Here is a 16,453-nt window from a genome sequence, read left to right on the forward strand (position 1 = left end):
TCCCTGGAGGATAGACGAACAATCAATCTTGTCCTAATGAGGGTTGTATTCCTCATGAATATACATTTACATACATGCACAAATGCAAAAACATTCATCCCAATATATGACAAGTTTCATTGCATTACATCTTCTGCTCTAAACCAGCTCATATATATTCTGCTGATATCAAATGCAAATGGTATTCAGCTTTCAGCCTCTGGTAGAGTACTGCATGGTGAGTCAATTATTGACAAGGCAAGATTAATTCTGCGCACACTCCCAAATAACAATTATTAGCTATTTTAAGCCAACTGTACGGCACACCGACAGACAGCTGCAGCCTAAGTTGTGCATGCAAACATTGAACATAGGCACAATTGCTAAATGATTATAAATAACAGGGGAGAAGCAGGTTTCAGGCAGACAGTTTTAAAGGTTCCAAACTATACTATTAATCAAGTAATGGCTATATTTTGAAACATAAGGGTAACTGTCTCGCCTGCACAATAAAATATGATCATATGCGGTGCTCAAATGCTTAAGGCACAAAACAGTAGGAGGGCTAAGTTCCTTTAATGCATATTTAACTTTTTCCATCTGTTATGATGGTAAAAAGTGGAAAGTTAAAGAAGACAAATAAAAGGGAAATCTTGCGAACACTAAAATGACTTACGGTTCAGTTTTACCCTAGAGGCTACTGTGGAAATACTGTGAGAATTTCCTCAATCAGAAGTGAAGTCACGAAGGAGATCAGTTCTCCTATTTAAAACAAATGGTTGTCCCTCTGTTTTGGTTGTACTGTCTGCATATTAACAACTCATCAACATGTTTCTCCAGCAACTGCAGCTGTTTTAATAATACATAGCGTATAGAGGCACAGTTTAAGGCTAGCTGGTGAACATAAAAACATAACCAGGGAAAAGACTGCAAATTAGCATCAGCTAAAAGCCCTGTGTACATTTCATTAGTCACATTCTATACAACCCTAATCCTACCTAAATGTTTGACATACAGGGAATGTACCGAATGGGAACAGAGAGAAGGAAAACACTGCATGAAACAACTGTCATAGAAAGACTGTTAACTCTCTAAGCATTAGAAGATATATCAATATTGTCTGTAAATGGGAAAAAGCTATATTGATTCAGAAAATAATGAAATAGTTATACTATAGAATAGAATACTTATCAAACACAAATAAATGTTTTTTTTCATTGATTGGCAAAGAACGCAAAATTGAATAAACCCTCAGGTAAAGTGGCAACAAAATAGAAAATGTTATGCCAATTTTGAGAGCCAGTTAGAGTCTACGAATATGCTGTTTCTATTATGTATCCGCTCTGTGTTTTATTACATTTAAAGAAAGTCGAATATTTATTATTTTAAATGTTTTCAATATGATTTTCCTGAAACTTTTCTCGACAGGTTTACCCCAGGAGCTGCTGCATGAACACATCTCGAAACTCAGGATAAAACAAATATTTGGGACATAAAAAGTGCACGAATACCATTTCCGTATCAATAATAGTTCTTTATCACACCACTTGCTCCGTCCCCTCCCCGATGTGGAGGTGCTTACCTTGACAAAGATGTAGTCGTCCTGCACCAGAAGAGAGTTGTGGTCGATTTTGCCGAGAAACTGAGCCGTCACCATTTTGTCTGAGCAGTTCTGGATGAGACAGGTAACATAAAGGTAACCTGCGGAAACAGACAGGACACACAGACTTAGTTACTGTTAGTAAGATGTGAAACAAAGGTGTTTACAACAATGGATCATTCTCAGCATTTGACAACAAAACACAACATCAACAATAAAAACACACTTTCATAAATGTTGCCATAACATTTTGATAAGAGTAATGATTAAGGGACAAATAAGTACTTTTAAGGTACATTTTGAACAAATAAAAACATGATTAATTAGTGATTAAATGTGCAATCATTCAACTATTGAATAATAAAATATTTGTATCTATTCACAGCTCAAATATACGGGCGGCTGTGGCTCAGGAGACAGACTGTTGTTGTCAAATCACAAGGTCGGTGGTTCAATCCCGAGCCCCTTGAGCCAACATGTCGATGTGCCCTTGGGCAAGATACTTAATCCCAAATTGCTCCCGTGTGAATGGGTGAACGCTGACTTGTATGTGAAAGCGCTCTGAGGGGTCACAAAGACTGGGAAGGAGCTTTATAAATGCAGTCCATCCCATTTTAATGTATACACCTAAAGCCATAAAACACGGCCACAGACCAACACAGGGAGGGAGAGAAGACTATGTGAATAGAAAAAGTAAGACGTCATTTTTCAGACTATTTAAGATATGACAGCTTCCCAATAGACACATCGCCGTTGTAGCAACCAAATGGCCGGGAGGGATTATCCTCGCAGACACACAGCGAGGTTAGCCCTGGCTGCAAAGCTCACCCACTATTGCATTTCGACTAGCAGCTGCATCAGCAACACTGCCTCCTGAAATTCAGCTATTACTGTACTCTCCTCCCAGAGGTGGCAAGCTGGCAAAATGTACACACACACACACACACACACACACACACACACACACACACACACACACACACACACACACACACACACACACACACACACACACACACACACACACACACACACACACACACACACACACACACACACACACACACACACACACACACACACACACACACACACACACACACACACACACACACACACACACTTTTGAATGACATTACCTATTTTGACCTTGAATTGATTACATGCATGCAAACCTTTACTTGCAAACTATAGGGATTTAGTCTCCATTCCATAGCATCAAAAATAAAAACTGGACTATTGTTATAATGATGAAACAATTGCTGAGGAACAATCTATAGAATTCCTCGAGGCAACTGGTACGTATGAAAATATGTTGTTTGCATTCAATTGGAAACAGGTAATAAAGAGTAAAACTATGTTGAGTACAACTTCATTGTTTTGTTTTGTGTTTTAAAATCAGTTATGTATGACAAGAATAGTTTCCATCAATATTCGACCCGTGTCGCTTATTTCAGTGAGGTAATTATTAGTAATTGCTGGTAAAGATTTGCTTGTTTTATTTACTATTTGTTAATAAATACATTAAATGTAGAAAGACGTTAGAAAAAGTGCCAAACTATTTAATATCTTAACATTTGTTATTGATTGTTGTGTTTTGGAATTGTTGATCAATACATATTTGTATCATTGCTTATGAAAGGCACTTTTTGCTACCTCAAACAGCTGTTTGTTGTTCTTTGAGCTGCTAAAGAAAGAGACCCACCTACGCTCCTACCATTAGCATCTTTATTCTATATATCTATGTGACAGCATAAGTACCAGAGAATAAAAACAGACTTCCAAGAACGACCTTTTAGAAAGTCTATTTGTTCTTTTTTTGCTGTACTATTCTCTTTGTTAAAGAGGTGTTTGTTCCAACAAATGGACTTGCTAATGTATTGAACTGCCAGCACGTTTACTCAACGAAGTATACAGCAGAGGACTCATTAGAAAACCATTATATTGGGCTAAGTATTCAATTCCAGCTTGCGGAACATACGCTTCTTTATACTAGTTGCTGTCCTCGCACACCTGGGAACGCATACACTAAGCACCCACACATATATTTACACATGTAAGTCACTGTCTGTCTTTACAAAACCTGCATGCTTGTGTTCACCAGCGCATGAGCACAGTCCACTCACTGCACATCACGCACCCTTAAGGACTGACACTTACACACACCCTGTCACACTCCCTATACTCAAAGTGCATTCATCAATCGACCACTGCCATTTCTCTTGATTCCCTTTCCTCTCATCCACCGGTCCTCGCTTCCTCTTCCCTTGGTGACTCCGTGTCCTTCTTTGATGCTTGACAACGTTTAACCTTGGAGATGCCACATGTGACGGGGGACACACAGGGTGACTGGAGTGGTTCAGCATGCCTGATCACTCTCTCTAGAGTAGCTATGTACATTGGTATGGAAGCAAGGCCAGGGAAAAGGAAGGAGGAAGAGGAGGAGGGGGGGACCATGTGATGCTCCCTTGCCCCAGAAAGAGCCCTCGTTCCTGGGCAGCTGGCCCACACAGACAGCCTCTCCAGTTCACCATCCACAGAAACAGCGTTGTTCGGCTGACAGCTCTCTTATTGCTGGCAGCGTTCTGTGAGCTGGTCAAAATCAGTTTCTCTCCTCGAAGGATTTAGGAAATGTTTTGCATGTTTCTAGAGAGGTTTATGGAGGTATATATATCCTTTGTTTATTTTGTATTCAAGCACTAACCTGCCTGTCACTCACTTTACTGACACCATAATCCAGATTAGCTTTTTCTTCCCCAGCGACCTATGAAACCTCTCCTTAATTGACCCATTAGCCCCCCATTGACCAACTGTCCACAAACACCCCACCCACAGCAAGGTCAAGAGTTCCACTCTTCTATTCCCTGCATTCACACGGCAGGCTATAGTAAGATGTGTGCTACCTTGATGCAGAGAGACAAATCTGTGACAAAGAAAATCAAAATAACCTCCAAAATATCCAAACAAGTAGGTATGGATTGCAAAATATATTTTCATAATGGAGATATAACACCTAGTCCTTATTACACTAGGTGTCAGTAAAATGCCAACTAATGTAGCGATGAGTCAACTCAGGCAAACAAGAACACTGCAAGCTAGCAAACATGGACGTTTTTGGAAAAAATGTCATCAACATTTTTTTCCGGAGGAAGTTAATGGATCCAATTTAAAAATAGGTATATTTTATATTGGGAGGAAAACAGCAGCGGAGTGAAACTTGATCACTACTTGTTAGCTTCTCGTGATTCATATGTAATTGCAATTGGTCAGTTATGACGTTCTGTGAAAAAGTTAATCACATTTAATATAGCTTTGTGAAAGTACCATACATTTCCTCGGTCAGCAAATCCATAAATTGTTGGAATTCCATTAAAAATGTTTTAGATATCACTGTGATAGTGTGGCCAGGCCCTAAAAGTGTCATGAATAAATAAACCACCACTATATGTGCATATGCATAATCACGGTACCTCCACTCGTATCTTGCATTTCCATGTGTACCAGATCGGGGTCCACATCCACACCTGATACTGACCTGGAATACACAACAGAATAACATGAGTTAATGACGTTTGTGCTAGAAAACAGTACATAAAGTCAGACTATATTAGAACTTAAACCACATAACACCTTCATTTAAGATTCCATTTAAGGAAGCACAGAGAGAACACTTTTTTTCCCATTATAATAATATAATTCTGTACCTACTGTATGGACTCACATCCAATGCAAGGGTGCATTGCCAAAACAGTTGCAAAGCAAAAGCTGGTTGAAGGTGGGGATGGCAAATGTCATGTTTTCTTTATCGTACACAGATAGATTTATTCACTGGCATTGACCAAATATAAAAGGTCACAACCTAATATTGGGGGTTTTGCATCATCATCCAATATCAATTATCATGTCTGAGCATACAGTTTTAATATGTAGTCTTGAGGTAATGCAATTCTGCTCCACTGTCACTTTGTCTGCTGTTTCTTGTCTTAACAGATGGTAGAACTACACACAGCTATCCGACTCAAGATAAATACATATCTAACCTAAAGGCAGATCTGTAGCTGATAAATAATATATTTAAAAACAAAAATGAACAGGGTTTGAATGCTAGATCACAGCACACTTATCCTTTGGTCCCTTTTGATGTACTCAGCCTTGCCTGATATGCTTTAAAACAGGGGTCTCCAACACGTCGATCGCGAGCTACCGGTAGCTCGCGGGCAGCTTTTCAGTAGCTCCCAGCTCGATTATCGATTATAGCGTAGTAACGTTGCTTCTTGATTTTTCGGCCGCGGCCGGACAATAACGTTTTTTTATTTTAGAATTGTTTCTGTCACACGAATATAAAATTGGTCGGTGACGCAGAGATCAAGGAGCAGACGTGACAGCAGCACAGCGACACCACACAGGAGCTGTCTGCTTTCTCCAGCAGCATAATGACTGAATGAATCAGGCCGCGTCGCTGCGGCTCAGAGACACACAGGGAGGGATTTGTGTTTTTGAAAAACACTCGTTATCGTAATGACAGGTTTTTGGTGGATTTAATCAAGTCTTGGATTGCAGAGTATGAATGTCCTCTTGCTATTTTCCGTTGATAAATACGCGTGTAAAATTTGTGAAGGCAGGAGGAAAGCTTCCGCGATCACCGTCTCCTCTCTGCTGCTCCAAGCCCCGCCCCCTCCTGAAAATAATGAGTGACAGGCTGACAGTGACCCGATAGAAACTTTAGTATTCACTTAATCACTGAGATATAATGAAGCTAACTTAATCTCATACATTCATGGGATTCATGTAACAGTGAGACAGAGAATGTAAGTGTGCACCCACATGTACTATTTTTGTTTTTATAATGCTGTTGTAAATACTCCTTGTCTGCTATGTTCAGACTCAAGTCATGTGTGTGATGCCACATTCAAGACATGCAGTGTCCTTTTTTTAACAGAAGGCCGTTGCTAGAAGCTGCAGCTAGACTGCAGAAGTATTAGTTTTTTGTTTTTGAGGATGGAAAAATGTCACACAGATATAGGGAGGCTAGACCTACAATTGATTAATTATGGTTTATAATTTCATGTCAACATGAAGAAGAAGAAAAGATGGCTGCACTGTTCAGTGTCAATCCTGTGGAGATGGAGGTTATACATCTCCAAAATTATGTTCAGCTTAAGTCTCAGCAAAACTCACAACATTTCTGGAGCCTTGTACGCCCAGAAAACTATAAAAACATCACCAAGCAGCACTGAACAAGCCTGCTTTATTTGGTTCTGTATACATCCCTTTGTGAAGCAGCTTTTTCTGGCATGAATGAAATCTAAATACAGAACAAGACCGACTGATGAACATGTAAATGACTCTATTAGTGAACCTAAGTGGGTCCAGCATACACCTCTATGGTGGACTCCATGCAGCGCCAGTCATCTCACTAACTGTAAAAAAGAGTGAATGCACTTATTTTACACGTGCCATAAGATGCTTGCAAGGTGGTGATTAAGGCGATGTATTTACTATGTGGGCCATACTAAGAAGTTAAAACATTGTAATTTGCTCTTGGACATGTATGTGAATCTTCAGTGAAGTACTTACTATGTTGTCCATATTAATATGTTAGAAATTGTTGTTTTCTTGCACCTTGATGTGAAGTTAAGATTTTAGATAAGCTTTAGGTATTGCAATTTCACACAAAAGTAGCTTAATTCAACTGATGAGTGCTATGTGAATAAATGTAAGCGATGCGATGCAAGTAGCTCTTGGCCACTTTCATTTTTTCAAAGTAGCTCTCAGTTGGAGAAAGGTTGGAGACCCCTGCTTTAAAACCTCCCAAATTGTTTACCCCCTTTGCCTTCTCCGAAGCACACCATCATAATGTATACTATAATACACTGTGTGCCCTTCAGTGAGCAGTAAACTAAGCAGTTCATCTGATTAGAACTGTGAGCAGTCTGTGACATTTCCCCAGCCCAGTAAAGATTGAGCCGAAATGTAAAACCTTGTTACTTTGCCTATAAAGACTTTTTACGAGCAATTAGCAGGCCATGGAGGGACGCGAGAGGATGAATCACAGGTGCGACAGGAAGACGGTCCAGTCTTAAGCTCACTGGTTTATTTAAATCAAAAAGTTCAAGCGACGCATTTGACTTTAGTGAGTGACTAACAGAAAGTCAGGATTTCTTAAAAGCTTCGCAGGTGACATTACCAATAAAAATGTAGCCGATGTATTTTATATAACACTTTAAATCTTTCATTTTGATAGCAGGTCATGATTACAAGGCTCATCCCAAAGACTTTCTTTTTATAGATCTAGTTTGAATGGCACATGATCACGACCATCAAAAATAAATAATGGCCACACAAAATCCCATTCACTGGTTTTGTTTCCAAACTTCTAGAAATAATTCAGTTATTTAGTCATCAGTTTAAAAAAGACCTTCCTCTCGTAGAGTTAAAGCAGTTATGCTTCACACTATACAGGCTAATTCCTTATACATTATAACATGCAGATGAACAGAGTGTAAACACAGTATGTGCATTTGACAAAGCTGCAACAATGCATCTCAACGATATGAGAAGAATATTGAGAGGACAATGATCAATTCAATGAATGTGATTCCACGCATAGGGCCAAAGCTTCAAGGACATATTCATGTGAAGGAGGTTAGCTCCTAAGGTAGTGACAACAACTGCTTAGGCCCACTTAAGGCCGGCTGACCTTGAAGGTGGACCAGCTTGTCAATTTGAAACCACTCCTCTAAAATATTGCTTGATGTTTTTCCCATATTTTAGCAATATAAATAAGGAAAAATACGAAAGCTGAAGGCGAGGTCTTCCAATGTAGTGGGACACAGAGTATACATATAAAATACATACACACTTAATGTTTTACCTAGCATTTATATTTAATTGCCTATACTATTCAAATTTTACAGCCCAGAATCACTAAAGCAAGGTCCAAAGGAAGACATCGGGTGAGGCGTCCCCACCAGCAGAGTGGTTTTAATAGAAGATTTATTTGTATAGGCGCGGTTTGGGCCACCCTGTCTGCACAACTTTAAAGCACATTTATGTACAGGCATGTCTGCATCTCTTCCTTTTTTACAGAAGGTCACAACCTTACCGAATGTTGTGAAGGCCTGAATACATGAGTGTGTATCCTGAGCCGAATAAAATACAGCCATATGTGGGTCAAATTCAGAGTAGCAAGGATTAAATGTACACTATAAAGTAATCATTTGATCTTCTGGTTCGGACACGGTTTGAGCCAGACCATATAGAAAATGTGTTTTATTAAGGCTGTAAAGTCGTGTGCCTATGACACTAAAACAGGGTGAAAGCCTTGTAAAAATGGAGGGAAAGTCACAGTAAATCAAGACACGTGTGTAACATTCCTTCATCTTACAGCTACGATTCTTAGCGTCATATTTTAATTTCACACTTTCTTGTGATCTGCAAATCAAACGTCACCAATATTGTGTTCTTTTAACCTATTAAAAATAGCTAAAATCATTTTCTAATCAGGCTGGATTTTTGTAATGTGTTTTTGGGAGGCCTGCCGTGTGCTAAACATCAAACATGCAAATAGATCAGAATGCTACATATATGCTAACACAAACGGGAACATTCAACCATATTTGACATGTTTTGGCAAACCTTCAGATTTAGAGCTTCAGATTTTTTAAACGGACATGCCCTTTTGCACCCGTTTGATTAACCTCATATTCCAAGGAGGACTCTTAGCTATCAGGGCAGATTATAGAAGACTCCTGTTCCCAGAGTTCAAAATAAATTGTCCGATTACCCTGGAATAATCTCCAAACTGATTTTGGACAGTCGGATTCTATTGAAGTCTTTAAAAGCAATCTTAAAATCCTTTACATGAACTTTAAATGAATTGCTTGTTCTTTCATTGTCTAGCTGGGGGGTAATTCTCAGCCTTGATGTATAATTTAAAGTCTAGTTGGTATAGACAGGATAATATTTACTTTCTGATACTTACTGAATAATAATCCTGTGTTTGTTTGTGTCCCACAAGCACAGCTGTGTACCCTCCTCTCCCAAGTTTCATTCTCCTGTGTGTACAATGATTTCCTTTTGCTTCTTCTTGTAATGTGTGTAGGCAGTCTGTCTCTTTCAATGGAACATGGTGGAGAGGACATTGTGTGGGTTACGATATAGCTATTTCAAAAAACTTTATTTTTTCTTACATTATATGTATAGGTTTTTGTCATTGGTTTGTCTTCACTTTAATTTAAATATAGAGATAATTATGTTAAAAAAAAGAATTCCCTCCTCAGTTCTCTCTGTGGGCGTTTAACTTTTCGCTTTATAGGTTTTTTTGTTAATGAGTTTTCATTACCCTAAGTGAGGGCATTATGATAAAAGGGAGTCATAAGCTCTACAAGCCTCTGAAGGCACATGTCTGATATGTGACATGGGGCTAAACGAATCAAATGTACTGAAATGTGTAAGACATGCAAAAAAGTTAAGGAGAAATCAGAGGATGAAGGACAGGAGTTATAGCGCAGAACCTGATAGAACATAAGATGAAGGCGAGAATGAGGAGGGGGAGCATTAGAAGAGGAAGCTCTCAAGCAGTGAAGCATTACACGTGCAGGAAAATAATATACAATGTGGGTCCTTTCACTGCCAGAGGAACCACAAAACTACAAGAGATGAATCTATAAAGAGGTTCTGCTGCATAAACTCCTGCACTTACGCCCAAAATCCAATCCAATCCAATTTCTACTCCAAGACAAATTGGAGCGGAAGTTTTTGGAATTATGGTTACTATAAAACTGATGTATTATTACCTGGGGTAAAGCTGCTCGAGACACAGTCATATTATTTGAGCATTTATATTAAATTGTAACAAAAAAGGATCAGAATATTGTCTACAAATTAACCCAATTACTCAGCAGGGGATCACATGTTTTGAAAAAGCGGGGAACTAAAGAAAAGTTTCAAACAATTGGAAATATGTGTATTTGCTTCAGTGCGAGGACAGGTTCGATACCACTGAGTTAAAGATCTGGTACCGAGATTGTGTTAGCCTAGCTTAGCATAAAGACTGAAAGGAGGGGGAGCTTTGTCGAAAGATTAAAACTGCCCATCGACAATAATAAAGTTGCCTTACTTACACAATATATCTTGTTGTTATCCCCTTTCAGGACCTTAGTGTAAAACAAGTCTAACTAAGTGTTTTCACATTGTGTTAATCATCCAGAGAGCGACGTGATTTAGGAGGAACAGCTGTTCCAAGGGATTTCACCAAGTGAGACCTACTTGTTGCCTGATTAAAATAAGAGCCTCAGCATACGGATACGCTTACAATGACATGCCTCACTGTCTTTGGGGTGTTTTGAAAGAATTTGCTAATTGGCAATAATAGAAAAATAAACAGCTGAGCACTGGAATGTCTGAAGGTGATTGGTGTTCAGCTATAGTAGGTGTGGAGAACAATAACAAAGTGAAGGGATTAACAAGGTGATTGCCATTCATCCTGAGAAGGACATGGTAGTCTTAAGCAGATTCCATGGAAATCCATCCATCCATCCATCCATCTTCTCCCGCTTATCCGTGGTCGGGTCGCGGGGGTAGCAGTTCCAGCAGAGAGCCCCAAACTTTCTTTTCCCTGGCGACATCAACCAGCTCTGACTGGGGGATCCCAAGGCGCTCCCAGGCCAGCGAAGAGATATAATCCCTCCACCTGGTCCTAGGTCTACCCCTTGGTCTCTTCCCAGCTGGACGTGCCTGGAACACCTCCCTAGGGAGGCGCCCAGGTGGCATCCTAACTAGGTGCCCGAACCACCTCAACTGGCTCCTTTCGACGCGAAGGAGGAGCGGCTCAACTCCGAGTCCCTCCCTGATGACCGAACTTCTCACCTTATCTCTAAGGGAGACACCAGCCACCCGGCGGAGGAAACCCATCTCGGCCGCTTGTATCCGCGATCTCGTTCTTTCGGTCATGACCCATCCTTCATGACCATAGGTGAGGGTAGGAACGAAAATGGCCCGGTAGACAGAGAGCTTTGCCTTCTGGCTCAGCTCCCTTTTCGTCACAACGGTGCGGTAAAGCGACTGCAATACCGCTCCCGCTGCTCCGATTCTCCGGCCCATCTCACGCTCCATTGATCCCTCACTCGAGAACAAGACCCCGAGATACTTGAACTCCTTCACTTGGGGTAAGGACTCCATGGAAATCAATCAAATAATTGTCGGATTCACTCAAAAACACATATGGTGATGAAGACAGGTGAGCATCGAAGTTATTAGGATTCTGCATTTATAACAGCTTTTATCTATTTGTGCAATTCTTCTGTGTAGCAACATCTGCCAGACACTTTCTTCTTGGTCACAGTCCAGGCACAATAGTCTCCAACACAGTGGTCCGCTGTCATTTGCCAAGAATTTGTGAGCATGTAATTCCCCATGAAATTACAGATGTCATTTTAACATTCAGTGAGTTTTAAAGTTAGGTTTTTTCCACATTGGGAGAATAGTTGATTCCTCTGACTCCAGCGTAACACTCAAGCATTAGATTGATATTGATCTTCTCATTGTTTTTTAAATGCTGAACTATCGACTTTAAGACTTCAACTTTATCTTATGTACTGTATCAAAGATGTTTTTAAAGACAGATTCACTAGACATGAGGGAGTTTTACCGTGCCTTTTTTAATAAGCAAGAATCCTTGTTACTTTACTTTTACCTCTCATTTCTTATCTTATTCTAACAAAACCAAGACCTGTGCCCGAGAGCAAGGTGAAATACCTCACCTGCTAACAGTGAGTGCTTTCTACTGAACCACGTGTTGCTGCTTTGAACATGTATGTGTCAATGAAGAAGACAGCTTATTCATCAATAATGAGAGAATACAGTTGGACTGACCAGAAGACTTTGTCCTTGGTCACCCGCTCCTGAAGCAAAGTCCACTTGCGACCCAGGTCTGTAGAAGCAAAGAGCTGGACACGAGAAACAGAGAAAAAGCCACAATTAGACATTAAAAAATAACTCATAGCATTAAATTATAAAGCCTTACCACCGGCCTTTTACCAGCTTTGAATTGGAGCATACATCAGGTCTATTTGGAACAACCCATTTCATCCAATCAAGCTACCAAATGTCATGGTTCACTAAATAAAGACGGAGCTCAATTAATTATTAATCATAGCAGGTCTGTGCGTGGGGCTAATATTGTGTAGCAATGTGTCAGTAGTGCTTGAATGTGTTGCCTGAGCTCGCATTGATCGCACCATTCGCACTGATAATAAAAGTCTATAGATCTCTACACACAGGGTATCCTTGATGCCCCAAAAGCCCATTGGAGCTAGGAAAAGTATTTCGCCACACAAAATTCATCTACCATTCAAAAACACTTTCTCAGCGATGAGAATTGACAGAGGCTTGGTTAAGGCGCTAAATCCTGTCTGCATATTGCTCATACCAACCTTTCTCACTCAGGCACAGGATATCTGAGTCATCAATTCAATATTACAGACATTTTAACTGTGAATATCCAGATTTGAAGTTATAGCTGATAGAAATAAGTCGCTGCTCTCGCAACACTTCTTAATTTACACATGCTGCAGTGCGTCCTATCATTCTCTAGCTAAATTAATATTTTGTTCTGTTTGAATGGATTCCCCACTTCCATCTACAGTCGGCCCAGATGGAACAGATTAAAAACGAATGGAATTGCTTTTTAATTAGGTGTAAATTATTAAACTTGAGGAGTTGAAATGGCTCAAACTTATGACATTTTGGATCTTATGTCCCACCAACAATTTCCATTTTAGAGTAACATTTTCCATAAGGAGGCGTGTGACTGTGTTTTAATAACAGACGTGTCAAAGTTGTAAACTGTGGATTGTTTTTGTATTCTTCACCATAACTGCGGCCATCTTGCAGCTCTTTTTCTACAGTGCTGTAGGCATGCATGTGTCACGGACTGACTTATTTCAATGGCTCCCGGCAACAAGACATAAGTAATACAGTAGGACCGCAGTGTGAGGTTTCAATCGTCATGTTTGCTCGGGACGTACTGCCATGTTAGAACTAAGAAAGCAATTAACTCCACCGTGTAGCAGAGAGGGATCGGGGGAAACAGTATCGTAGGACACAGAGATCCATGTAGCAGAATTATTATCTAATATACAATTGTGCATTAACCATGGCTCATTAACCAGCAACTGAGTATCCACCATCACGGAATGATTATCTGTGTCAATTAGCCAAACATTACAATTACACTTTAGCTTTCATTTCAAAGTCAAAACAACAATGAGGCATTTAAATGCAGTCTGGTGATGGGAATAATTACTATCGTAGTCTTGGTTGGTGTTTGTACTTATTTGTAATTATTTTTACTATTATTGACAAAAAATAAGGGGAATATGGCGGCTGCGTTAAAAAGACATTTGACAGGAACTTTATTTAACATTCGATTTGTTTTAAACATTTACATGTCTATTTATATATATTGTTTTGCGTATCTTAATGCCTTTTTAATATATGTCTTTTGTACAGCACTTTTAATTACTTTATTTATCTGTGCATTGCTTTGAACAAATCCCCAGTTTAGTTTACAGTGCATGCATGTCAGAAATTGAACACAAGTAATATTAGTGAAAATAAAGCTAGAAAGGAGTATACACACATGGACATAAATGTGTGTGTGTTGCATCGAAATCGAGACTTTCTTTTCAAAATGTTTAAGATCTTACTGCTGAAAGTCAAGTATGATGGCAACATGCTGTTGTTGAAATGAAATATCAAAGTGTGTGTACTTGGAATAAAACTTTGGTTTACTTCATGTGCCCCACAGCTGTATTTCTGTATGGCAAACCAAACATGGAGTTTCCTCTGATCTCCGTGTTCTGCTGGTGCGTGTGGACATTTGAATTGAATGCATTGACAGCTTGTGTATCATCACTGCCGTTGTTGTTCATTCCTTCAGCCTCAGAAGCAGCTATGTTATTCATAGTGCTGCAGCGCTTTGATACCCACCATGCCCTCCTTGCAGTAGGCCAGGAGCTTGTCTTCTTCCTTAGGGTGGCAGACAAGCTTGTCCGGGGTGAACGAGATGGACTGTCGCTGGAAGGAGGAACCTTCGTCCGTGCTGATGAACAGCATTTGATCCCTTTCATTTATGGATGAACCCACCAGCACCACCTAAAACATTCACAGAGGAGAAAGGAAAGACAAACAAGGTCAGAGGTCAAAGGGTGTTTTCCTCAGAGGAAACAGTTGAATATAAATGCGTATGTTGAAGCCCATTCACTGCGCAATAAGAACTTTCCATCAGGCTTACACACTGCTTAGACCAGTGGTTCTCAAACTTTTCCTGTCATTCCCCACTTTGAACAGGTGGGCCTTTTCAAGCCCCACCTGTTCCTCATCGCTCCAATAAAATGGTAGGCCAAGCTTAAAATTGTCAAATGTATCGTTCTATAACGGGGTCTCCAACTTTTTTTAGGATGAGGGTTACTTTCAAAAAATAAAACAAGTCATGAGCTACTTTTACTCCTCTTTTTTGTTTTTTTGCAGTGTATATATTTAGCACATTTTAACATTAGTATATGCTACCTTTAACCTTTGAGTGCTGTTTGGGTCTGTGGGACCAGTTTTCAGTGTTTACTAAAATAAAATGTAGCAATTTAATTATTTTAACCTGCTTTATTTGGTGGTGGACGTCACATCCTCGAGGGTCCGGGGGCATGCACCCCCAGGAAGATTTTTTTTAAATGTTGAAGTTGAATGCATAAATCTGGTGCACTTTGAGCTAGGGCTGCTCAATTAAATCGTATTTTAATCGCAATTACGTTTTTGGCTTGCAACGATTATTTCGATTATGCAACATAATCGAAATAAAACGATTTTATTTATTTTTTAAATAGGTTTTTCAGTTGAATTATACTTAAAGTTCAGGGTAATCAACTGTTAAAAACAGTTAACAAAACAGTTATTTTCTTCAATAAATTGATGTTTTTCAAAGTAAATGGTTAATCGTTTTTAATAATCGTGATATCAATTATTGACCCAAATAATCGAGATTATGATTTTTACCATAATCGAGCAGCCCTACTTTGAGCCCAACATGAATGTATGGACACAGCTCTCAACACTCAGATGAAAGGAAGCTGTATACTTTTCAATAATCCAAACATCTTTAGAATATGATCACAACAAATCATTTAAACTTGTTTATTCTTATCTTATGTTACCTAGTTAGCATTCTTTCTTTTTATTTATGCATATTTGACTAATCACTCCCCTTTTAAACTTTTTACTGTCCACATTGGAATGATTTCTTACTTTATTTTGTATAACTTTATTAATGGTGTGCTCTCTCTCTTGCTCTCTCTCTTGCTCTCTCTCTCTCTCGCTCTCTCTCTTGCTCTCTCGTTCTCTCGCTCCACTTTGCTTTTCTTCCCGACTGCAGCGCTGTTGTGTGTGTCTGTGAGAGCATTTCACACGTGTGTATGAGAGATGTTTACCAGTGGCGAGCCTGTCTCTGAGGGCCTAAGATATTCTACAAAATAATATTTAAAAACATTAAAACAAATTATATTGTTTTTAAATATGTTTTTAGTAATATGTGTCAATAGTTAACCAAAAATAACTTGATTAAATTGTATTTAAAATAACATTTCCAAAGAAATAAATCCTTTGAATCTGCCTATTCAGTTTCTGTTTGAATGTGAAGGGTTAAATGAAAGAAGCTTCCCTCTAAATGGGTGGGCTTTATTATCGCGGACTTTATGACAAGTTCCGCCCGCTGTGAAACATTTCTTGTTTCCATAGCAACAACAACAACTGTCAACAGCGTAAACTTGCCTTCAAAATAAAAGCATGACAAATTACACTTAAGACATACAACTGCAACGA

The 16,453-nt window shown here is 39.3% G+C and overlaps 1 protein-coding gene across 5 annotated transcripts in view; it reads right to left on the reverse strand.

The window, feature by feature from the left end:
* Positions 1-16,453, reverse strand: part of sorcs2 (sortilin-related VPS10 domain containing receptor 2) — a 323,412-nt gene that overhangs the window by 44,763 nt on the left and 262,196 nt on the right. For all 5 annotated transcript variants that reach the window (XM_034105584.1, XM_034105583.1, XM_034105582.1 and 2 more), the window contains exons 4-7: positions 14,573-14,737; positions 12,455-12,528; positions 5,050-5,114; positions 1,562-1,680 (exon numbers count right to left, since the gene is read on the reverse strand). In XM_034105584.1, the coding sequence (XP_033961475.1) occupies positions 1,562-1,680; positions 5,050-5,114; positions 12,455-12,528; positions 14,573-14,737 (423 nt within the window). The remainder of the gene's footprint in view (positions 1-1,561; positions 1,681-5,049; positions 5,115-12,454; positions 12,529-14,572; positions 14,738-16,453) is intronic.

The sequence above is a fragment of the Pseudochaenichthys georgianus genome, chromosome 18, assembly GCF_902827115.2.
Source record: "Pseudochaenichthys georgianus chromosome 18, fPseGeo1.2, whole genome shotgun sequence".
In the NCBI taxonomy this organism is placed as follows: domain Eukaryota; kingdom Metazoa; phylum Chordata; class Actinopteri; order Perciformes; family Channichthyidae; genus Pseudochaenichthys; species Pseudochaenichthys georgianus.